A 25328-nucleotide genomic window follows, 5' to 3' on the forward strand; every position below is an offset into this window, starting at 1 on the left:
TATGTATGTTCTCTGCCCAGGATACACCCCTCCAACCAGACATGCTTTATCTACTAATTTGCTGGATGCAGAGTTCAGCAGAATTCAAGTGAAGGTCAAGCAAATCACAGAGAAAGCAGACTGCATTGTAATCTCTGATGGGTGGTCGAATGTTTGTGGGCAAGGAATAATTAACTACATCTCCACCCCTCATCCAGTATTCTACAAGAGCACAGATACAAGGAACGAATGGATACACTACGAGAGACAAGGAAATGGTTAGGTGTGTGAAGGGTCAAGGGGTGGGGTGGTGTCATGTTTGACAGTCTCCTGGAGGGGAGGGAGTCTCTCCAACAAATGGCCATATCAGTATGCCAATATGGACAGCCCCATCAAGAGGATCCTCCTGGATGTATTTTGGGAGAGTGTGGGAAGCAGCCTGAAACCCATAGCAGTAGCACGGATTGTGGCTGGCATTGTCTCCCTGTCTGATGTTCAGAGAAGAAATCCGTACTGCCCTTCTCACTTCACTGTTGCTCCAAGCAGAGAGAACTTCAGTTCTGAAATGCATCAAAAAGCGTGAAGACTTCTGCCTGACGCTGCAGCGTACTTGTTGGACCCCAAGTATGCTGGCAAAAGCATCCTGTCTGGTGCAGAGATCAACAAGGCCTATGGTGTCATCACTATTGTGTCTCGCCACCTAGTCTGGATGAGGGCAAGGTTCTTGGCAGTCTGGTGAAGTACACTTCCAACCAAAGGCTTTGGGATAGAGATGCAATATGGCAGTCGTGCCAACATATTTCATCAGCCACCTGGTGGAAGGGACTTTGTACATCTGTGGCTCTTTCCCATGTTGCCTCCATCATCCTCCAAATCCCACCAACATCAGCCGCCTCAGAGCTCAACTGGTCCTTGTTTGGGAACACACACACCAAAGCACACAACAGGTCGACCAATACAATGGCTGAAAAATGTGTGGCCCTCGGCTCAAATTTGAGGCTTTTTGAGCCTGACAACGAGCCATCCTCAAGGTTGGAAAGTGACAGTGAAGATGAGGCCTCAGTCTGAGGTTCAAGAGAAGGACATTGAGGAGGTCCAGGGAGAAGACATGGAAGCCTGAGAGGAAGACAACCAAAGCTTTAGTTTCTAGACTATCATTTTACAGATTTTTGGGAGATGCAATGAATCATTGGTGATCATTCAATATTCCCTTTTGTTGTTCAGTGAAATCATCCAATGTGAAGAGTCAAATAATTTAAAGTTCAATTCGTAACTAAATATTTTTTTGTTCTTGGAACGATTTAATCATTTGCAATTGTCTACTTATGATAAGGTTAATACACTGCTCAAAAAAATAAAGGGAACACTAAAATAACATATCCCTGATCTGAATGAATGAAATATTCTTATTAAATAGTTTTTTCTTTACATAGTTGAATGTGCTGACAACAAAATCACACACAAATTATCAATGGAAATTAAATTTATCAACCCATGGAGGTCTGAATTTGGAGTCCCACAAAATTAGTGGAAAACCACACTACAGGCTGATTCAACTTTGATGTAATGTCCTTAAAACAAGTCAAAATGAGGCTCAGTAGTGTGTGTGTGTGTGGCCTCCACCTGCCTGTATGACCTCCCTACAACGCCTGGGCATGCTCCGGATGAGGTGGCGGATGGTCTCCTGAGGGATCTCCTCCCAGACCTGGACTAAAGCATCCGCCAACTCCTGGACAGTCTGTGTTGCAATGTGGCGTTGGTGGATGGAGCGAGACATGATGTCCCGGATGTGCTCAGTTGGATTCAGGTCTGGGGAACGGGCGGGCCAGTCCATAGCATCAATGCCTTCCTCCTGCAGGAACTGCTGACACACTCCAGCCACATGAGGTCTAGTATTGTCTTGCATTAGGAGGAACCCAGGGCCAACCGCACCAGCATATGTTCTCACAAGGGGTCTGAGGATCTCATCTCGGTACCAAATGGCAGTCGGGCTACCTCTGGCGAGCACATGGAGGGCTGTGCGGCCCCCCAAAGAAATGCCACCCCACACCATGACTGACCCACCGCCAAACCGGTCATGCTGGAGGATGTTGCAGGCAGCAGAACATTCTCCACGGCGACGCCAGACTCTGTCACGTCTGTCACACGTGCTCAGTGTGAACCTGCGTTCATCTGTGAAGAGCACAGGGCGCAAGTGGCGAATTTGCCAATCTTGGTATTCTCTGGCAAATACCAAACGTCCTGCACGGTGTTGGGCTGTAAGCACAACCCCCACCTGTGGACGTCGGGCCCTCATACCACCCTCATGGAGTCTGTTTCTGACCGTTTGATCAGACACATGCACATTTGTGGCCTGCTGGAGGTCATTTTGCAGGGCTCTGGCAGTGCTCCTCCTGCTCCTCCTTGCACAAAGGCGGAGGTAGCGGTCCTGCTGCTGGGTTTTTGCCCTCCTACGGCCTCCACGTCTCCTGATGTACTGGCCTGTCTCCTGGTAGCGCCTCCATGCTCTGGACACTACGCTGACAGACACAGCAAACCTTCTTGCCACAGCTCGCATTGATGTGCCATCCTGGATGAGCTGCACTACCTGAGCCACTTGTGTGGGTTGTAGACTCCGTCTCATGCTACCACTAGAGTGAAAGCACCGCCAGCATTCAAAAGTGACCAAAACATCAGCCAGGAAGCATAGGAACTGAGAAGTGGTCTGTGGTCACCACCTGCAGAACCACTCCTTTATTGGGGATGTCTTGCTAATTGCCTATAATTTCCACCTGGTGTCTATTCCATTTGCACAACAGCATGTGAAATGTATTGTCAATTAGTGTTGCTTCCTAAGTGGACAGTTTGATTTCACAGAAGTGTGATTGACTTGGAAGTACGTTGTGTTGTTTAAGTGTTCCCTTTATTTTTTTGAGCAGTGTATATCCAATGCAAAATAAATCTACTTTTTAAATGGTATTCATTTGCATATATTCCCATTAATTCCCATTTTTAAAACCCTACGGAAAGTTTTCACCTCTGAATATTCGCCAAAATGTGCCACCCTACTAGCAGCAGTATTGCGTCGCTAGGTAATGATACAAACAAGGTCTGTTTTTCTGAATGTGGCCATGTGTATGTTGTCTGGTATGTCATGGGATAGACTCTTACTCCAAATCAACTGTTGTGTGCTGCTATAGTGGGTTAGCCATTTGATTGAAGTGAGTATTAAGTATGGCCATAGAGATCTTTTTTTGGAATTAGGCATGATCAGTCTTTGTTGTTGCATGCTGACTGTTTCAGGCTTCCCTCTCTTCCCCCCCAGTGATGGACACTAAGGCGGTGTTTACTGCCCTGTACAGTGTGTGTGAGGAGAATGCTACATTCTTCTCTGAGGGTGCTAAGGGGTCCCAGGGGGGCGCGGCACAGCGACTGGTGGACACCATGACCCTGATCCAGGAGCACGCCCGCAGCCTGGAACCTGTCATCTCCGGCTTTGCTGCTGTCTACCACCACTTTGACTTTGACCCACACATACCAGCCAATGGATACCGCTCTCTAGTCAAGGTAGGATGGCAGGGTTTGTGTCTGTGTGACAACTCCCTAGTTTACAAAAGAATGTTTACCTTTATTTTACTAGGCAAGTCGGTTAAGAACATTCTTATTTTCAATAACGTCCGAGGAACAGTGGGTTAAATGCGTTATGGGGCAGAGCGACAGATTTTTACCTTGTCAGCTCGGGGATTTGATCTAGCAACCTTCCGGCTACTAGTCCAACGCTCTAACCACTAGGCTACCTGCCACCCCAAGAGTGAGTGAGTGAGTGTGTATGTGTGGGAAAAATTCAACACCAGCATCGTATGCCTCAAGTTTATTTTGTATTCTTTTTTTTTTTTCCTACCATTTGAGTGAGTGTCATAATAGAACCTATTCAGGCTCCCTCTTGTATGGATGAGAAATCATGACCTCTCTGCCAGCTGCTTACCTCTTATTAAATGTCTCTGAATTTCTGTCTCCACCTTTTTCATGGTCTGTCTCTCACACTCCTTTTCTTTACCTGTCGTTATTTTCTCTCACACATTCTCTTTTTTGAATGTCATTTCTATCACTCACACACAGCACTTTTCCTCCTCCCACCCCGCTCTTAGGTGGTGCGCTGCTGCATTCTCCACATCATCCACAAGGGGCGCTACATCTCCACCAACCGACGCAGCATCTTCTTTCGGACGGCCCACAACGCAGGGGAGATGGAGGCCTACTGCTCGGCCCTATGTCAGCTGAGAGCCCTGCTCTACCTGGCCCAGCGACTGCTGCACGACAACAGCCACGGGAACCTCTTCTTCCACGAGGAGAGCGGCCTCAGCCAGAGCTTCATCCGGGAGTACTCCTCCATGCACAAGGGCTGCTTCTACGGACGCTGCCTCGGATTCCAGGTGGGGGGGAGGAGAGGAGACTGGGAGGGCAGAATACTTTTGGGATTATCTTGAGGCCCTTTTTGTTAGCCTCAGGGAAAAGTATTTTGTTGCGATTGGTTTCATGTCTCTCCTCTTCCAGTTCACTCCAGCCATCCGTCCCTGTCTGCAGACCATAGCCATCGGCCTGGTGGCTTTCGGAGAGAACTACAGGCGCCACCAGTCAGGCATTGGTCAGTGGCTCCAGCAAACCTCCCTATTGATGGAAACAAAAGCCACTCAATCACTAATTCATTCTCATTTACATCCTAAACCATTCTACTGACATGGCAACTCAGTCGACGTGAAGGGATTGTGAGGGAGAATATCAATGCTAGATACAATACATCATTAAAGGGTCATTTAAAGGGAGACTTACTTAAATTAACCCACACACACATTTGAAATAGTTTATTTTAATCACCAAATCACATTACAGTCTAGAAGGATTCCAACATTTCATAGGTCATTGATATATGGACACTTATGAGTACAGAAAGCACCTTCTCCGTACAGCACACATACACAAGTAAGCATTTCACTGTTAGTCTACACCTGTTGTTTATGAAGGATGTGATGGCACACACACAATATGATCTAACACTGTCTTTTGCTTTTTGCTGCTTCCCAGTGGAGGAAGGAGGTATTGCACCATATGGTGAGTGTCTGTCCCCCTGACCACTGCCGTAGTCTCAGTCTGGGAGATAGAGCCAGGCTTTGACATGGTTAGTAGGTGACCAAGTCTTAGTGTTTAATTAGATTAGGGGAATCCTCTGTTTTAGTGCTCTGGTGGAACAAATAGCCATACAATTCAGCTCTCCTGGACAACAGGTGACCACTGCTCCGTCTCATCCAGACACTCCTGTAGCTACAGGGATTGAAAGAGTTCTGTTTAACAGTAGCATCTACTGCCTCCACTCATGGCCATCGCTCTCTCTGCCTCCCCATCCCTGTGTTTCTGTCTGTGAGTTGATTTGGTGATTTGATGTGTTAGCATCCACTCACTCCCTCTCCTCCTCCACTCTCTCCCTCTTTTCCCTGTCCCTTTTCTGTCATTCATCTTTATCCATACCTATACATTTTTCCCTCTGCCACTTCCACTACCTTGTCCCCCTCTCTTTTTTACCTGCAACTGTCTATCACCCTCTCCTTCTTGCCTGCCTCCTACAACCATATCTCCACTATCTTCTCTCCCCCTTCCCTCTGTCTCCAGGTGTAGCAGCCAGCTCCTTCTTTACCTCAGGGAAGTACGCCATCGACCCGGAGTTAAGGGGGGCGGAGTTTGAACGCATCACTCAGAACCTGGACGTCCACTTCTGGAAGGCCTTCTGGAACATCACAGAGACCGAGGTTCTATCTGTGAGTCACTGACCACTCTGGACGGACCCTGGAACGGGTCGCTGGTAGAATACTCTTCCCTTGCGCTGGGATGTACAGCTCAGTGGTAGATTACTCTTCCCTTGCGCTGGGATGTACAGCTCAGTGGTAGATTACTCTTCCCTTGCGCTGGGATGTACAGCTCAGTGGTAGAATACTCTTCCCTTGCGCTGGGATGTACAGCTCAGTGGTAGAATACTCTTCCCTTGCGCTGGGATGTACAGCTCAGTGGTAGATTACTCTTCCCTTGCGCTGGGATGTACAGCCCAGTGGTAGATTACTCTTCCCTTGTATGTGTTTCTCAGCGTTTGTCCTGTTGGCTATCTTGACTCTGTCTTTCATTCCTCTCATAGTTATGTAGTTGCAGAGCTTGTAATACTGTCACTGTTTAGATTTTACTGGATTCTTTCCTGCCATGAGGAGATGCTCTCAGCTTTGTCTTTGGTCAAGTTTATTGACCTACTAATGACCGGAAGATCAAAATAATTAAATGATATTATGAATGTTTATCTGATTTGCCCTCAGCCTTCCCTCTCTTTCTTGTCCCTCCTCCTAAAGGAAAGACTGAAACATTGCGGTGTATCTGTGACGGATAACAAAGTAATCTTCTTCCTTTCCTTCCACTCTCCCCCTCAGAGTCTAGCCAGTATGACATCCACCCAGGTGAAGGTGAACCGTGCCCTCTCAGTGCCCCCTGTGCCCTTTGACCTCCCGCTGGTGGCTGATCCCCATCTCACTGTCACCATAGAGGCCCCGTCGGCCCACACCGGCCCTGGCCCCGTACAGATGAGGCTGATCTCCTTCGAGCTGAGGGAGGGACAGGTAACTAAAGCCCTGTTCATATTGGCAGTTTGAAGTGACTCAAAAACCTTTTTTTAATTTTTTTTTAATCCGATTCAATTGTTAACAGATCGATAATTTAACTTATAATTCACTGTATCACAATTCCAATGGGTCAGAAGTTTACATACACTGAGTTGACTGTGCCTTTAATTAATTAAACAGCTTGGAAAATTCCAGAAAATGATGTCATGGCTTTAGTACCTGTGGATGTATTTCAAGGTCTACCTCCAAACTCTGTGCCTCTTCTTGCAGCCGTCATACCGCTCAGGAAGGAGACACGTTCTGTCTCCTAGAGATGAACGTACTTTGGTGCGAAAAGTGCAAATAAATCCCAGAACAACAGGACCTTTTGTGAAGGACCTTGTGAAGCTGCTGGAGGAAACAGGCACAAAAGTATCTATATTTATGCAACAGTATAGACTTTACGTCCGTCCCCTCGCCCTGACCTGGGCGCGAACCAGGGACGCTCTGCACACATCAACAGTCACCCTCAAAGCATCGTTACCCATCGCTCCACAAAAGCCGCGGCTCTTGCAGAGCAAGGGGAACCACTACTTCAAGGTCTCAGAGCAAGTGACGTCACCGATTGAAACGCCACTAGCGCGCACCACCGCTAACTAACTAGCCATTTCACATCGGCTACATTTACAGCAAAACAAGTCCTATATTGACATCCTATATTGGCAAGGAAGAAGCCACTGCTCCAAAACCGCCATAAAAAAGCCAGACTACGGTTTGCAGCGGGATATGGGGACAAATATCATACTTTTTGGAGAAATGTCCTCTGGTCTGATGAAACAAAAATTGAACTGTTTGGTCATAATGACCATCGTTATGTTTAGAGGAAAAAGGGGGAGGCATGCAAGCTGAAGAACACCATCCCAACTGTGAAGCACGGGGGTGGCAGCATCATGTTGTGGGGGTGCTTTGCTGCAGGAGGGATTGGTGCACTTCACAAAATAGATGGCATCAAGAGGACGGAAAATGATGTGGATATATTAAAGCAACATCTCAAGACATCAGTTAAAGTTAAAGCTTGGTCGCAAATGGGGCTTCCAAATGAACAATGACCCCAATCATACTTCCTAAGTTGTGGCAAAATGGCTTAAGGACAACAAAGTCAAGGTATTGGAGTGGCCATCACAAAGCCCTGACCTCCATCCTACAGAAAATGTATGGGCAGAGCTGAAAAAGTGTGCGCGAGCAAGGAGGCCTACAAACTAGACTCGGTTACACCAGCTCTGTCAGGAGGAATGTGCCAAAATTCACCCAACTTATTATGGGAAGCTTGTAGAAGGCTACCTGAAACGTTTGACCCAAGTTAAATAATTTAAAGGCAATGCTACCAAATACACTCAATTAGTATGTTAACTGCTGACCCACTGGGAATGTGATGAAATAAATAAAAGCTGAAATAAATTATTCTCTCTACTATTATTCTGACATTTCACAAATTTAAAATAAAGTGGTGATGCTAACTGACCTAAGACAGGGAATTTTTACTAGGATTAAATGTCAGTAATTGTGAAAAACTGAGTAAATGTATTTGGCTAAGGTGTATGTAAACTTCTGACTTCAACTGTCGGTCCCGCTTTGTTCTTTGGTTCCTAGTGAATACAACCTTGTTCGCATACTGGTTACATTCCAGTCTCAGCTGATTGTAGGTCAAAGTTCACTTTTGTTAACCTTTCAAATCTGACAAGCAGAACCTTTGACTGGTAGATCAAAATGTGCATTGTGTATTTCCCAAGTTAATTGACTTTAAGCTGCTGCTTTCATCAGCTGTTGAGAAGCCCCTTCCTGCGTGAAATGCTTGAACATCAAGGGATTCTGTTACTTTGCGTTTCCTTTGTTTGAGAGCAGCTGTAGTAAATGACAGTGTCTTGTCTTCTCTGCTCATCCGCAGCTCTTAATCCCTTTAAATCCACACACACACACTTTATTTATTTGGGGAGGTATTGAACAGCAGAGCTGAGCATCTGTAGTCTGGCATTATACCAGACATGATATCAGCCAACACTTTTAACTCACTCATTGATCCTGCTCAGTCAAAGAGCTGTTGTCTTATGTGGCAAACACAAGCGAAAGCCTCTGCTGTTCCCTGCTAATGTTAATGAATGGGAATGAGAATAGTGTGTTTGTGGTGGAGCTGGAAGGACAGTCTGGAGCAGAGAACAAACCACACAGCTAGTCCTGACTGAAGGGATTGTTCAACAGAGAGCTGTAAAGCAAACGGACAAATCAACATCTGTAGCAATTGAAGTGAAAACAGATTTTTTTCTAGCTTTGATTGCGATAGTGATTCTCTGGCTGTCTCTGTCTCCCTCCCTCTTCTGTAGGACAGTGAGGCGTTGCTGTCCCTGTCTCGTTCTGAGGGGGGTCCTATCTCCCTGTCTCTGGGAATGAAGACCAAGCAGAGCCCCCCTTCTCGCTGGCTCCTGGTGCACTACCACGGAGGAGGCTTTGTGGCTCAGACCTCCAAGTCTCACGAGGTAATAACACATTCTGTTCTCGTTTGTTTGTTGGGGAGGAATTGACCGTCACGTTTCACCTTTAACCTAACTAGTGTCTCTATGGTGGGAACCCATGGCGTGGCCTGGTTCTCTCCACAGCCTATCATGTTCAAGACCTCAATGTCTTTTTTTATTTATTATTTTTGTTAACTGGAATCAAACCATTCTAATGAATAGTTTGAGAATTGTGTTGTTAGAGGGGTACTTGGTGGTCTTGAGGATATGTTCGGAATAATTGTGTTTTCACTCCATGGCTTCCCTGTAATGAGCCGTTCCTGCTAATGACTGTTTAATTCATCCAATAGGGTTGATGGACACAAACTGACTTATATATTTATATCACTCTATATTATCCAGTGATTGGTGCAGGTCAGCCCCTCTTTCCCCCAAATCCACTCCTGTCTCTCTCCTCCCTCCTCATTCCATCTCCTCTCTCTCCCCCCTGTATTATATAACCAGCAGGGTACTTTAAACCACTGAGACGCATCACCATGAAACCAGAATGGACTGGCAGTCCCTTGATCTCCAATAGCCTTGCAACCAGAGGCTATAGGAAGTGATCTGAGGAGGAACAAGCCTGTCATGTTGAATTAGCCTGGAACTCTGCATGAAGTTATTATGGCTTTATATTACATAGGCCCTAATGGAAGATGTCTGTCTGTGTGTGATCTCCATGCTTTAGGCTCTCTCCTCTAACCCTGTCCTCTACGCTTTCCTCCTTTCTGATCATTATTCCCTTTGCGCTCTACTCTCCTTTGTCCTAATGACCTCTTCTGTCATTTTTGTAATCCACCTCTGCTCTTTGCTTTCCTTTCTCTCTCCTCCCTCCTTCACTGTACCAACTCTATTCTTCCTTCCTCCCCCTGGCCAGTGAGGAGATGGATAGAGTCTGTGAGGGCATTCATCTCTCTCTATGGGGTCCGCTGGCAAGCCTTGTGATTGGCAGACCTGGCCAGCGGCGCTGACGGGTTTCAAAACGCATCATGTACTGACAATGCCGATCGCTCAAATTGGCGCGCAGGCGCACGCGCGCACACCACGACACGCATGTCAGCTGTGCCAGACTGTGATCCATTATGGCAGCGTGGCTTTAAAAGTGCAGGGCAGATTCCCAGGGATGGTGTTGAGGTGGTGTCTGGCAGTGTGATGTGGTCACATCCAGTCATGGGCCACTGAGGTGAGGCTCTCTGTGTATTGTTTAGAGAGGCAGAGCTGTCACTACTGACACTGTCACTGATGCTTAGAGAGAAGAGGAGTGGCAATGGAGCGATCGAAGGACAGGAGAGAAACTTCTGTAGAGGAGGGCAGACTAATATTGTCAGAGGAGATTTATGTCTAAGAATGCTAATCATTTAGCTACTATGACATCAAATTGCATAGCAACAACAGGTTAACACCACCCATGTGTAGTGAGAGCAAGGTTGTCAAATTGCATTTGTGAGCACAGTGCACATAACTGGTATTTCCATAACAGAATTACCAAGCCGCCACTGGAGTTAGGCAGTGTTGGGTTGGTAGTTCACCAATACAGAACCTGCAAGGTGGGCATCTGATACCAGGACCTCTCTCCTATCCTTCCCAACACCACATCCTGTAAAGCTAGCTAGGGGGCACTAAGAAGCCTTCAGAACTGCAAACAGCACTCTGCCTGCCCTGGTAGGAGGTTGCACAATCTACAGTACACTCACTCCTTTCACCCCCTTTCTCTCTTCTCCAGCCGTACCTGAAGAGCTGGTCTCAGGACCTGGGTGTGCCCATCCTGTCTGTGGACTACTCTCTGGCCCCTGAAGCCCCCTTCCCCAGGGCCCTGGAGGACTGCTTCTACGCCTACTGCTGGGCCATCAAGAACCACCAGCTGCTGGGTAGGACAACACACTACTACCACTTTATCTAACCCTACTGCTGTGCCATCAAGAACCACCAGCTGCTGGGTAGGACAACACACTACTACCACTTTATCTAACCCTACTGCTGTGCCATCAAGAACCACCAGCTGCTGGGTAGGACAACACACTACTACCACTTTATCGAACCCTAACCCTACTGCTGGGTAGGATAACACACTACTACCACTTTATCTTAGAATAGAATGGTCTTTAATGTCCCCGGGGGGAAATGTCTTTGACAACATTTTGATGCTCTACATTTGAAGTCGGAAGTTTACATACACTTAGGTTGAGTCATTAAAACTCGTATTTTCAACCACTCCACAAATTTCTTGTTAACAAACTCTAGTTTTGGCAACTCGGTTAGGACATCTACTTTGCATGACACAAGTAATTTTTCCAACAATTGTTTACAGGCAGATTATTTCACTTATATTTCACTGTATCACAATTCCAGTGGGTCAGAAGTTTACATACACTAAGTTGACTGTGCCTTTAAACAGCTTGGAAAATTCCCAAAAATTATTTCATGGCTTTAGAAGCTTCTGATAGGCTAATTGACATCATTTTAGTCAATTGGAGGTGTACCAGTGGATCTATTTCAAGGCCTACCTTCAAAGAAATCTGCTAAGACCTCATCCTTGGGAGCAATTTCCAAACGCCTGAAGGTACCACATTCATCTGTACAAACAATAGTACGCAAGTATAAACACCATGGGACCATGCAGCTGTCATACCGCTTAGGAAGGAGATGCTTTCTGTCTCCTAGAGATTAACGTACTTTAGTGCAAATCAATCCCAGAACAACAGCAAAAGGACCTTGTGAAGATGCTGGAGGAAACGGGTACAAAAGTACCTATTTCCACAGTAAAACAAGTAATATATCGACATAACCTGAAAGGCCGCTCAGCAAGGAAGAAGCCACTGCTCCAAAACCACCATAAAAAAGCCAGACTACAGTTTGTAACTGCACATGGGGACAAAGATCATACTTTTTGGAGAAATGTCCTCTGGTCTGATGAAACAAAAATTGAACTGTTTGGCCATAATGACAATTGTTATGTTTGGAGGTGAAAGGGGGATGCTTGCAAGCCGAAGAACACCATCCCAACCGTGAAGCACGGGGGCGGCAGCATCATGTTGTGGGGGTGCTTTGCTGCAGGAGGGACTGGTGCACTTCACAAAATAGATGGCATCATGAGGACTGAAAATTATGTGGATATATTGAAGCAAAATCTCAAGACATCAGTCAGTAAGTTAAAGGCTTGGTCGCAAATGGGTCTTCCAAATGGACAATGACCCCAAGCATACTTCCAAAGTTGTAGCAAAATGGCTTAAGGACAACAAAGTCAAGGTATTGGAGTGGCTATCACAAAGCCCTGACCTCAATCCTATAGAAAATGTGTGGGGAGAACTGAAAAAGCATGTGCGAGCAAGGAGGCCCACAAACCTGACTCAGTTACACCAGCTCTGTCAGGAGGAATGGGCCAAAATTCACCCAACTTATTGTGGGGAGCTTGTGGAAGGCTACCTGAAACATTTGACCCAAGTTAAACAATTTAAAGGTAATGCTACCAAATACTAATTGAGTGTATGTAAACTTCTGGCCTACTGGGAATGTGATGAAAGAAATAAAAGCTGAAAGAAACCATTCTCTCTACTATTATTCTGACATTTCACATTCTTAAAATAAAGTGGTGATCCTAACTGACCTAAGACAGGGAATTCTTACTAGGATTAAATGTCAGGAATTGTGAAAAACTGAGTAAATGTATTTGGCTAAGGTGTATGTAAACTTCTTACTTCAACTGTATATATAAATAGACGGACCTGCTTTTTCAGATGGGCTTAATTCCCATGTTCGCAATATTTACTTTGGATATTTCCTGGTACTTAATAGATTATTATGACAGAAAGCTAAAGACTGGTTAGCTTGGAACTCACTCAACTGATGGCCATAGTCTCAATTTATGTCTCAATTATAAAACATTGTGGGACAAGATAAAACAACACCTATACGGTACTTGCATATCAACAACCACCCCCTCATTGCCCCATATAGACATGGGTACAGAGTGGGACTTGGACGTGTTATACAGATTCTCACTTTTACTCAGCTTTTCTCCTTTCTCTCCCTCTTTCTGTTTCTCTGTCACACTCTTGCCTCAATCTACTGACTCTGACTCTCCTCTCTCTCAGGTTGGACGGGCGAGAATGTCTGTCTGGCCGGTGACAGTGCTGGTGGTAACCTGTGTATTACAACATCGATGCGCGCTGCATCTCACGGCGTGCGGATGCCGGATGGCATCGTAGCTGCCTACCCTGCCATCCTGCTCACCGCCTATGCCTCGCCCTCCCGTCTGCTCACCCTCTTTGACCCCCTACTGCCCCTCAGTGTGCTCTCCAGGTGTCTCAGCGCCTACGCAGGTAAGACTGTGTGAGAGGGTGCAGAGATGGTTTACTGCCCCTGAGTGCAGTGCGTGGTGTTTGTGCATGCCAATCAATGCTGGTGAGTGATGGGTACCACATTTCCCCTCTCCCCCTCCCTCTCTCTCCCAGGTGAGGAGCCCCAGGCAGAGAAGCAGGTGGAGAAGGTGAGCACTCTGAGCATGGTGAGGAGAGACACGGCCCTGCTGCTCAGAGACTTCAAACAGGGAGCTTCCAACTGGATCCACTCCCTACTGGACCCCAACAGAGCCGCTGCCACGGCATCCACAGGTAGGTACACGTGTTTGTTGTGGGGGGGGGGGGGGGTCTTGTGGTGAGAGGGTGTGTCTGTGTCATTGTGTTCACGCATCTTAGTGTCTGACTGAGGTGAAATAATATTTTCCTATTACCGGAAGGGCCATGTATGGAAGATTTTATTGACATTGATATCCACAGTTGACGTCTAATTAACCCATCAATCACCCACGGCCACCACCCTGTTACGTCACACCCTCATCCATCCATATCAATTCACTGCTTAGTCCTAGGCCACAGAAGGCTCTCCCCACTAATTGTGTTGAAACCCTGCAGTAAGCAGACTATTCCAGGCGTCACCATGTTACCTGACACACAGCAGCTGTGGGCCAGACTAATGACTGTATCATTGGGGGGTGTACATTATTAAAGGCCATTATTAATAGAAGAGCTCAGTGAGTACAGCTTTGAGAACAGACAAGCCATGACACCTCTTACAGCTGTGTTGTGACGGGGAGATCATATCGTAATGACACCATTATTGCTTAAAGCTATAATCAAAGTGGGCACCTTGCGTCTGTTTTGGTAAAAAGCTGAGGGATGGGTCTGGAGCAATGTAACCATTCTCAAATTCATACTGTAGACAGCTATGGATGGATGGACTTACAATCCATGTGATAAACATTGCAGTTTTAACCATGTTTTAAAGCTTTACAGTGTTAGTTTACATTTATATTGTTTAAAACATTGGGGTGAAATAAGATTATATGTGGGGTTCTGATGGGATATTGACAGTTAAACTAAGATAATGAGGCATTTTTAAGTTATATTCTTCAACAATCAATGGTGTATATCAATCATTTGAGTCCAAAAATGAATGCAGTATCTAACGATTCTAGCTTTTAATATCCATCTCCCAATAACCACACGCCGCTCACCCCTGCCTCTTCTCACCGTCCTCCAATCATATGTCTTCATTGATGTTTCCCTGTTCCATAATGGCCTCCGTCTTTGTCTCTCACTCTGCCTCTGTCTTATTTTGTCAGTGACTCTCTTCTCTCTCCAGACACGTCTTCGTCAGTGAGGAAGAGTGTGTCTGAGGCATCCATCAGCTCACCCCACTCGGACCCCCCCGTGCCCCCTGAGCATCCCTTTGACTTCTCCCTGAGGAGAGAGTCTCTGAAGAGCCACACCTGCCAGGACCTGGCAGGCCACGCCAACAACGCCAACTCCACTCCCGCTGCTGCCCCCACCACTCCTGCCCACAATGCAATGGTGTTCCCCGAACCCACGGTATGATACTCCCTGAGTTGCCCTTAACAGATGTAGGATCAGATTACCCTCTCCAAAACCTAACCTTAACAATTTCGGGGGGGGGGGGGGTTAAACTGACTTCAGATCAGTGTGGCAGCTTCATTCTTACTGCTAGAGGTCGATTTCAAGTTTTCATAACAGTCGGTAATCGGCCTTTTTGGATGCCGATTTATATTGCAATCCACGAGGAGACTGCGTGGCAGGCTGACCACCTGTTACGCGAGTGCCGCATCAAAAGGACCTTGTGGCTGCAAGGAGCCGAGGTAAGTTGCTAGCTAGCATTAAACTTGTCTTGTAAAAAACAGTCATCACATAATCACTAGTTAACTACACATGGTTGATGATATTACTTGGTTACCTAGCTTATCCTGCATTGCATATAATCAATGCGGTGCCTGTTAATTTATCATCGAATCACAGCCTACTTCAACTTTGCCAAACGGGTAACAATTTAACAAAAGTGCATTCGCAAAAAAAGCACAATGGTGGCACAAATGTACCTAACCATAAATATCAATGCCTTTCTTAAAATCAATACACGAGTATATAGATTTTTTATCCTGCATATGTAGTTAAAATAAATTAATGTTAGCAGGCAATAATAACTAGGGAAATTGTGTCACTTCTCTTCCCTTTAGTGCAAGCAGAGTCAGGGTATTTGCAGCAGTTTGGGCCGCCTGGCTCGTTGCGAACTGTGTGAAGTCCATTTCTTCCTAACAAAGACCGTAATTAATTTGCCAGAATTTTACATAATTATGACATAACATTGAATGTTGTGCAATGTAACAAGAATATTTAGACTTAGGGATGCCACCCGTTAGATAAAATACGGAACGGTTCCGTATTTCACTGAAAGAATAAACGTTTTGTTTTTGAAATGATAGTTCCCGGATTTGACCATATTAATGACCAAAGGCTTGTATTTCTGTGTGTTTTATTATGTTATAATTAAGTCTATGATTTGATAGAGCAGTCTGAGCGGTGAAAGGCAGTAGCAGGCTTGTAAGCATTCATTCAAAAAGCACTTTACAGCGTTTGCCTGCAGCTCTTAACAATGCTTGAGGCACAGCGCTTTTTGACTTCAAGCCTGTCAACTCCCGAGATTAGGCTGTCAGTACTAAAGTTCCTATAAGAACATCCAATAGGGATGGTATATGAAATACAAATGGTATAGAGAGAAATAGTCCTATAATGACAACCTAAAACTTCTTACCTGGGAATATTGAAGACTCTTGTTAAAATGAACCACCAGCTTTCTCATGTTCTGAGCAAGGAACTTAAACGTTAGCTTTCTTACATGGCACATATTACACTTTTCTTCTCCAACACAGTGTTTTTGCATTATTTAAACCAAATTGAACATGGTTTATTATTTATTTGAGACTAATTTGATTGTATTTATGTATTATATTAAGTTAAAATAAGTGTTAATTCAATATTGTTGTAATTGTCATTTATTACAAATATATATATCTATATAAATAAATCGGCCAATTTTAATCAGTATCGGCTTTTTTTTGGTCCTCCAATAATTGGTATTGGCGTTGAAAAATCATAATCATTCGAACTCTACTTATTGCGTTTACGACCACTTCAGACACACTTGTCACTGAATTGTTGGTGTTTGTCTTAACGAAGCCTCTCGCTGAATAATTTATGCAAATAGATGGTGACCAAGCTGCTTGTCTTGTTCCCTCCTCCACAGATTTAACTGGCGCTGACAGGCAGGCAGACAGAACTGTGTGTCTGAGTGTAACCTGTAGTGTGTCAGTATGGAGATCATCTCTGTGTTTCTATAAAGCCAGTCTGAATGAATGCCTCTGTCTACAGGGGGAATATGAAGAACTGTCACATGACGTCACAGTGAAACATGTCAATGTTTGTTCCTGTGATTTGAAATGGAAAAAATATACTTGAGGCTTGTAGATTCTTAGAACACGTGTCTGGTCCCAACGGAAAGACGCATCAGTATTATCCCGTATCTTATACCATAAGGTTTCCACAGTCTTGGTCCTTGACTAGTGATAACTTATGTATTGCCATGGTAACATATTTTTCTTGTACCCCTCCAGCCTGACAACGTGAGCTTCTTCCTCTCCAAAGAGGAGGCGGTGTCCATGTCAGATGCTCTGTCCTCTGTAGCCATAGCTCCCCCTGAGGGGGAGGAAGGCGTGGTGCTGGAGCACCCTCGGGAGTTCCCCCTGGGCTTCGAACCGCTGCGCTCTGAGCGGCTGGCTGAGATGAAGCTGGCCACCTCGCCTGTCGTCAGGAACCCCTACATGTCTCCTCTACTGGCCCCCGACAGCATGCTGAGAGGACTGCCCCCCATACACCTAGTGGTGGGTGGGAGGGAAATGGAGTTGACGACTGGCTTGTCCCAATCTTTTTCTGGTCTTTTCTACCAATTTAGTATTTTTTTTACATGATCCTAGAAGACCCTCTTTGACTCTGTTGTTTATCTCTCCTTCTCCCCTTAGGCCTGTGCGTTAGACCCCATGCTGGATGACTCTGTGATGTTTGCCAAGCGCCTGAGGAACGTAGATCAGCCAGTCACCCTGTGTGTGGTGGACGACCTCCCCCATGGCTTTCTCAGCCTATCACAGCTCTCCAGGGAGACTAGGGAAGCGGCTAACGTCTGCGTCAACCGAATCAGGGACGTCTTTGACCAGAAGGACTCGCCCCAGGAGCCACGCATGCACCGCAAGCTGGAAAGGACCAATCAACGTGCTTCCTCTGTCGCCACGGGTGACCCAGAGAAGCTTTTTGCAGCACCCATTCAAGAGGAGGAGCTGCTGGTGGCCAGGGGAGGGGCTCTAGTTCAAGATGGGGAGGAGCTAGTTGGTGTGGCAGCACAGAACAACATAGACATTGTAGGATAAAGGCATAATCAGGGGTTTGCTAGATGAGTACCGTTTGTTAAAGGATTTAAAAGAGATGGAGAAAAGGGGGGGATTTGGGCCATATGAAGCCTGGGAGAGGAGAAGAGAATAGAGTGAAAGAAAAACAGCAGGAGGAGGATATGGAGAAGGTGTTGGTAGCGTGCCCAGTTTTGGAGAGACAGAATAAAGCACCCATGGATAGAGAGGACAGCAAGTACTAATTGCAACCTCTTCAGCTTTCAAACTCTCAATTGCTGTTTAGCACCATGCACGGTGACATGTTGACCACACACACACGAAACCATTTTGCCTTTTGGGCTGCTGCATTGTGCTCGGTATAGAACTGTGAGTTTGGAGCCTGGACATTATAAAACAGCACAGAGCGTTGTGGTGAATGGTCAATCCATCTCCCTATAGAAGACTATTTCAGTCCCTAATCAGATGAGCTCCTACATAGTGCCATCACAACTTAATGGCCACTTGTTTTTTAGGGAGCCGCTCTAAATCAAGCTTAATAACTGTAGAACTCTGAGGTCTGTTAAACTAGTTGGTTGTGAATACTGCCGCTGTTCGGTCACTTACCCTGATGATTGGCCCATCAATAGGGTGCTGCAGCATTGGAAACAACAAACTTAGAAACTGGAAGGATTTGGTAGTACCTTGAAATTGTTAACCATAATAGATCTTATTATGCCATAGTATTCCTTGTTATTTGTATTTATTGTGTGTGTTTATGTATTATATATTTATATATATATATATATACTCATATTTTTATTTTTTAATCCTGGATCATAGTTATACCTGTTTATTCAAGGCTTTTAAGAGCACATTGTGAGGTGGATGCTAAGTTATGTTCCTAGCTGTGTAGTGCCATACTCTATGGCTGCTCATTCCTAGTTGTTCAAAGTAGCCAAATGTTAACCTCTATCACTGTAGTGACTAGTGGTCAGCTAGTCGTTACCCACCAAACCAGTCACCTCAGTGAGATGTGGCTGAGGGTTGATATTATTATATTCTGGTCTTTATATTATACTGATATATTATAACTATCCAATCATAAATAGCTAATGCAATATTATAGCTGCTTTTTCACCAGTGCAATCAACAGGATTCAGTGGAGCCATAATTATATTGTGCTTGGATTTAAGTACACTGTTTGGGGGGTAAAGCATCAAGTCTCACAGTCATTTTTGTTTTGATCATTTTTATTGACACACAGTAATTAAGTCTTATGATTTTAAGTTTCTTGTGCTCAGCCTTTGTTTGTTGCCATCTAAAAGCAATCACTTAGCTGTCTATAAACTGACTGCCTTTAGAAGCACATGTTTTTTAAAAGACTGGAAATCCTTTCTCTATTTGCACAGTGAATAACTTCAATAAGAAAGCCTTGAAGCAGACGGATGCACTGCCCATCTCTTCATACTATCTGTACATCACTGCACTGACTGCCAAAAACTCAGCCCTCTATCCCAGGATGCAGTGCATTACACTGCCACAGCCCTTGAGCCAGGGGACGTCCTGCTTGCTGACCCATTTCTGCACCTCTGTCCAAATCACAGAGGATCCATTCTGCTCCAACAGCCTGTACCGAGCGAGCAGGAGAATCTAGAACAAGCCTGATAGTGAGTTCATACTCACTGAACAGGTGACTTCTCTAGTTAGACAATGTCTTTCTGTGTACCTTTAGGACATTCTACAGTGGCTGACTGACAATCTGTGTTCTACACTATCTTTACCCTGTGCAAATACTCAGGGGCTGATGCTACAACTGCGTTTTGACTGAATCTGATATGATACTTGATATGGCCTCTGTCTAGCTTGTTGAGAATGAATGATTCACATTGGAGTGAAAGCCTTTATCTAAATATAAATGACAACAACCTCACTTCTGGTGCTGTCTTTGTCTGGTGGTCACAGGCCTGGGTTGCCAGATCTGTTGAGAATTATGCTGGTTGATAAGGATGGCTTTTGGCTGGATTTAACCCCCTCCCTCACCCCCCAGAAGAGCAGGGTTTACCCAGCACAAGGTCATGATCTAGTATTATGATTCACTGTCCTCTTTGCTGCCAGTGCTTATTGCAGTGTTTTGAGGCAGGCTGATAGAAATGAAGAGAACTGTTAAGTGATTCCTTGAAGACCTGTAAGGTTATCTTGTTTTTAGAAGTCTTGTGTTTAATGGTTGATGGTTTTAGGCGATCATTTCACACTTTCTTTGTAAGTTAAGTGTAACTGTCTGTGTTTAGTGCCGTGTGAGGTGTCTGGTAAGTGGATTCTGTATGCGTCTATCAAGGACTCTTAACATTGCATGTGTTTGTCAGTGCTTGTGTGGGTGGAACATCTACCATCTTTGAAACCATGATTGTGTGTTTTTAATTGCAGCAGTAAAGCAGCACGTGGGTGTATGGGGCCATGAGTTGCGACCCAAGCCCCTGAATCTCATGGGTGTTGTACAGTACACTATTGTTTAGCCAAGCAGGACTTATGAGATCCCATTTAACATTATGCATTCTGTCAGCCATCCATTGCTATGATGCATGACAAGGTCCTTGATGAATACAGTTCTCATTGTGCTCTAGCAACATAACTGATCATGCATATTGAGATTTAGTAGCCTGGCGTCTCCATTGCCAGAGTAGATATCATAACCCCACACACACACCCAACGAGCACCACTCCAGGCCCTATGGGATGCCCTGAATGGCTCCTATAGACTACTAGCGCCCCCAATGAGCAAAGCTAGTACAGCCCTCTGATCTATCTATGGAACTGCGTAATGGTGGGTTAGAACCGTTGGTGGTTTATGACCAAATCCTTTTTATTTGGGTTGTGGCTTTAGACCAGGTCCTGGTCAGAAACATTGCTCTTGTTTTCTTGGTGGGTCACAATAAATTATTTAAATGTGTCACAGTGCAACAACTTTGGGGAACCACTGCAATAAGCTGCTCTTTTAATGGCTACCAATCCTTCACCTGATCTGAGAGGAGGGCACTGCACAGGAGAAATCCATGACATGGTGCTAGCCCATTAGTCTCGTGAGGTTACCACCATCTTGTTTTCACCTTACTAGTCTAGGTTGTCAGTAAAGGGGAGGAGCCATTTGAGGGCGTTAGAACATGGTCTCCCTCCACATGTGGGCAACCACTGTTTCTATGCCTCAATTTTTTTAAAAATTGATTTAGAAAAAACAATGTTTAAAGTTTTATCTTTATTTAACTAGGCAAGTCGGTTCAGAACAAATTCTTATTTTTAATTACAAACTAGGAACAGTGGGTTTAACTGCCTTGTTCAGGGGCAGAATGACAGATTTTTACTTAGTCAGCTCAGGGATTAATTATTGCAACCTTTCGGTTACTAATCCAATGCTCTAACCACTAGGCTCCCTGATGCCCCTACTTGCCGTTGGATGCATCATGCATTAGCATTGTGTGCGTGTTGCCGCGTTCAAAACAACTTGCCACTCTGAAAAATATGAAGTCAAATCATGATGTCGGTGATCTTCAGGTCGGAAAGTCAGAGCTCTAGAAAGAGGCCCAAGATTCCGAGTTGGATGAAGGTTCAAATACATTTTCAGTCAGATTGCTTTTTCCTCGATTTCACAGTTTTGAACGCTCGGAAGTTGGAGAATTTCTAGTTCCTAGTTGTTTTGGGGAGTGTGATCCTCATTTTGGTCTTGAAATGCAAAATGGCTGAAGTGGTGTGGAGTGGCTTTGTGTGTTTTGATTATACATCATACCTCAACCATTTCCTTCATGTATAGGCTATTTACACTGGATTCTACATCTCTTAGCCCTGGGATATATTTAGCTCTAGGCTAACCTGAAACATGCAGTGTGAAAAGCCTATTAGTACGTCAACATATTATCTAAAAGCTGTTTAGGTCAAGTACCCGGTCAAATGTTTCACCACACACAGCTATGCAGTAACACACCAGCATCCTTTACTAAATGTTGTCTCCTGTCTTTGGTAAGCCGTGTCTCCTTTTTCAATCGAAAATTTGGTCACTTGGTTGAAATGCTTTCGATCAACCCTGAGGCTAGAGTTATGCAAGGCTATTTTCCATTTCCATTTGGTCATTTAGCAGACGGCATACCACTTAGTTTGCCTAGAGCATTGTGCAATCTACACAATCTGGTCACTTGAGAATACTTGAATGGAACTGATCTCGACTGCCTGCTTTGCAGAATGTGTTCGTCTTGATAGGAAATAATTTTATTTTCTATTGTTTTGTCCCACTTAGACCAGGGGTTCTAAAAGCCGCTCCCCCCCCCCCCCCCCCCAAATGTTTTGTTGTACATAAATGCACTTGAATTTAAACTTTAAACTGCCATTTTTTTTCTCTGCCTCATGGCAATGTGTCGACTGCAGGATGTTACCGTTAAAGCTGCAACAATAACACATTTGCTTGAGAACTACAGCATTTTCACTTCGATGCCAAGAGGCAGGCCTTTTTTCATTTATTTTTCTAGGCAAGTCAGTTGAGAACAAATTCTTATTTTCAATGATGGCCTAGGAACAGTGGGTTAACTGCCTTGTTCAGGTGCAGAATGACAGATTTTTACCTTGTCAGCTCGGGGATTCGATCTTGCAACCTTTCGGTTACTAGTCCAACGCTCTAACCACTAGGCTACCTGCCGCCCCGAATGTTCTTTAAATGCTACCTGCCACCCCAGGCCTGAGACTTGGATCGTTCAGCCATACACTGCAGAAGTCATGATAACTCCTTGTTGACTATTTTTTTTATCTCACTCTAGTTATGATTTATGAGGGGGTTCCTGATGAATTTGCTATCACAAAAGGGCCCCTCCCCCCAGCCCCAAAAAGGTTGCAAATCCCTGACTTAGACAATACCACCTGTGTGATAAAGTGCATGTTAGATTAAGGCTTGAAGCAGAACCAAAGATTGCGTCTAGTTTTATATGACATTTGCCATCACTGTCATTGACATTAGTAACAGACATTTTGGCCTGGGTTGATGTCCGTGCGTCCTGTTAGCTGTGTCATTGAGATCTACATAGTAGTTCTGTGTTTGCACTTTATGGAACAAGACACTGGTTAATATAGAGCTATTGAAGATAACTATATTTTATTAAAACCTACACAAAGCCATAGAAAGTGAAATGTTTTGAAGTTTACTTTATTTTTATTTATGTTATTTTACAACACCACAAGTGCATCCATGTGAATAAAAGATTAATCTGTATTACAAAAATAAAATACATTTCCTGTATAGATAATTTAACTTTCACTTGTTTTTCCTCATTTTTTAGACTCCTGTAATGACTCTTTACAGAATTGGTTGAATGTTTCACATATGCAATAAGTCTTTTGTCTCTTGTAACCCTTGTTTTTCCTGTTCATTTTTTTGTTGAATAAATATATTCTCCCAAACATGTTACATCTGTATTTATTTTGAAGCTGAAATGTCAGAATACGGAATTGGGGCAACAGACATTTTGTGACCTATGGTTAAATTCATTACCTGTCAATCAGATCTTTAACTTGATTACAAGGCTGTTTCAACAAGCTTATTCTGCTCATCAATCTGACTTTGACACAGTCAGGTCCATAAATATTTGTACATTGACCAAGTTATCATTTTAGTTCTACACCACCACAATTGATTTGAAAGGAAAGATGAGCTGAAGGTGCAGACTTCCAGCGTTAATATGAGGGTATTTACATCCAAATTGAGTGAACGGTGAACACCTCACCCCAATTTTAGGGGCTTAAAAGTAATTTGACAAACTAATGATCCAAAATTAAATTGTGAGTTAATACTTTGTAGCAAATCATTTGCAGTCAAAGACTGGAACCCATAGACACCACCAGATGCTTGGTTTCTTCCCTGCTGATGCTCTGCCAGGCCTTTACTGCAGCTGTCATCAGTTCCGGCTTGTTCTTGGGGTGTTTTGCCTTCAAGTGAAATGCATGCTCAATTGGATTCAGGTCATGTGATTTACTTGGCCATTGCAGAACATTCCACTTTGCCTTTTGCAGTATGCTTCGGGTCATTGTCCATCTGCACGGTGACACGCCATCCAATGAGTTTTGAAGCATTTGGCTGAATCTGAGCAGATAATATAACCCTAAGCACTTCAGAATTCATTCTGCTGCTTTTGTTAGCAGTCACATCAATAAATACAAGGTAACCAGTTCCATTGGCAGCCATACATGCACACGCCATAACACCACCTCCACCATGATTCACAGATGTGGTATGCGTCGGCTCATGAGCAGTTCCTTCTCCATACTCTTCTCTAACCATCACAATGGTACATGTTGATATTTGTCTCATCTGTCCATTGGATGTTCCAGAACTGTACAGGCTTCTTTTTTTTGTTGATGTTTGACAAACTCTAATCTGGTCTTCCTGTTTTTGAGGCTTACCGATGGTTTACATTTTGTGGTAAACTATCTATTTACTCAAGTCTTCTCTTGAATGTTGACTTTGACACAGATACGCCTACTTCCTAGAGGGTGTTCTTGATCTGGCCAATTGTTGTGAGGGGTTTTTTCTTCACCAGGGAAATAATTATTCTGTCATCCCACCACAGTTTTCTGTGGTCTTCCGGGCCTTTTGGTGTTCCTGAGCTCACCAATGCATTCTTTCTTTTTAAGAATGTACCAAATAGTTGTTAAGGCCAAACTTAATGTTTTTGCTATCTCTGATGGGCTGGTTTTGATTTCTAAGCCTAGGCTTACTTCACTGCCAGTGACTGCTCTTTGGACTTCATATTGAGGGTTAACAGCAAGATTCCAAATGCAAATACCACACTTGAAATCAACTCCTAGACCTTTTATCTGCTTACTTGTAAATGATCTAATGAGGGAATAACACACACCTGGCCATGGAACAGCTGAGCCAATTGTCCAATTACTTTTGGTCCCTTAAGGGACCCTGGCTCAGTTCTGAGAAGTAGGCCAAACCAAACCACACAGAGTGAGAGACTATTCTATTGTAGGCTATTTAGTCATTTTTTTTCTATTTTATCACATTCTATCCTACTGTATTGTATTCTTGACTTGACACATAAAAAGTCCTGTAATTCATACACCGTAAATACCCTCAAAATAAATAAATACCCTCAAAATAAATAAATACCCTCAAAATAAATAAATACCCTCAAATTAAAGCTGAAAATCTGCACTTTCAGCTCATATTCATTATTACTTTCAATTCTAATATGCTGTGGTAGACAGCTAAAATAATAACTTGGTCAATGTCCAAATATTTATGGACGTGACTATGTTGCGAACTTCTGAAACGACTTATGCCCGATTGTTCACCAGATGTGTTTTGTTTTGCTGCGATCTAGTCTGCATTTTCCATACATGGTGCACGTGCTTCACTTTACAACTATACTGAACAAAAATATACATGCACCAATTTCAAACATTTTACTGAGTTACAGTTCATATAAA

General features: G+C 44.2%; 1 protein-coding gene across 3 annotated transcripts in view; it reads left to right on the forward strand.

Moving 5' to 3' along the window:
- The window catches only part of LOC110510088 (hormone-sensitive lipase), a 43986-nt gene extending 20692 nt beyond the window's left edge, over positions 1-23294 (forward strand). For all 3 annotated transcript variants that reach the window (XM_036969525.1, XM_036969524.1, XM_036969527.1), the window contains 12 exons: positions 3284-3525; positions 4107-4391; positions 4513-4603; positions 5623-5768; positions 6423-6608; positions 8969-9121; positions 10860-11004; positions 13228-13455; positions 13588-13746; positions 14777-15003; positions 17097-17363; positions 17502-23294. In XM_036969525.1, coding sequence (XP_036825420.1) covers positions 3284-3525; positions 4107-4391; positions 4513-4603; positions 5623-5768; positions 6423-6608; positions 8969-9121; positions 10860-11004; positions 13228-13455; positions 13588-13746; positions 14777-15003; positions 17097-17363; positions 17502-17903 — 2531 coding nt within the window. In that variant the 3' untranslated portion in view covers positions 17904-23294. The remainder of the gene's footprint in view (positions 1-3283; positions 3526-4106; positions 4392-4512; positions 4604-5622; positions 5769-6422; positions 6609-8968; positions 9122-10859; positions 11005-13227; positions 13456-13587; positions 13747-14776; positions 15004-17096; positions 17364-17501) is intronic.
- Positions 23295-25328: the final 2034 nt, after the last annotated feature.

The sequence above is a fragment of the Oncorhynchus mykiss genome, chromosome 3 (assembly GCF_013265735.2).
Source record: "Oncorhynchus mykiss isolate Arlee chromosome 3, USDA_OmykA_1.1, whole genome shotgun sequence".
In the NCBI taxonomy this organism is placed as follows: domain Eukaryota; kingdom Metazoa; phylum Chordata; class Actinopteri; order Salmoniformes; family Salmonidae; genus Oncorhynchus; species Oncorhynchus mykiss.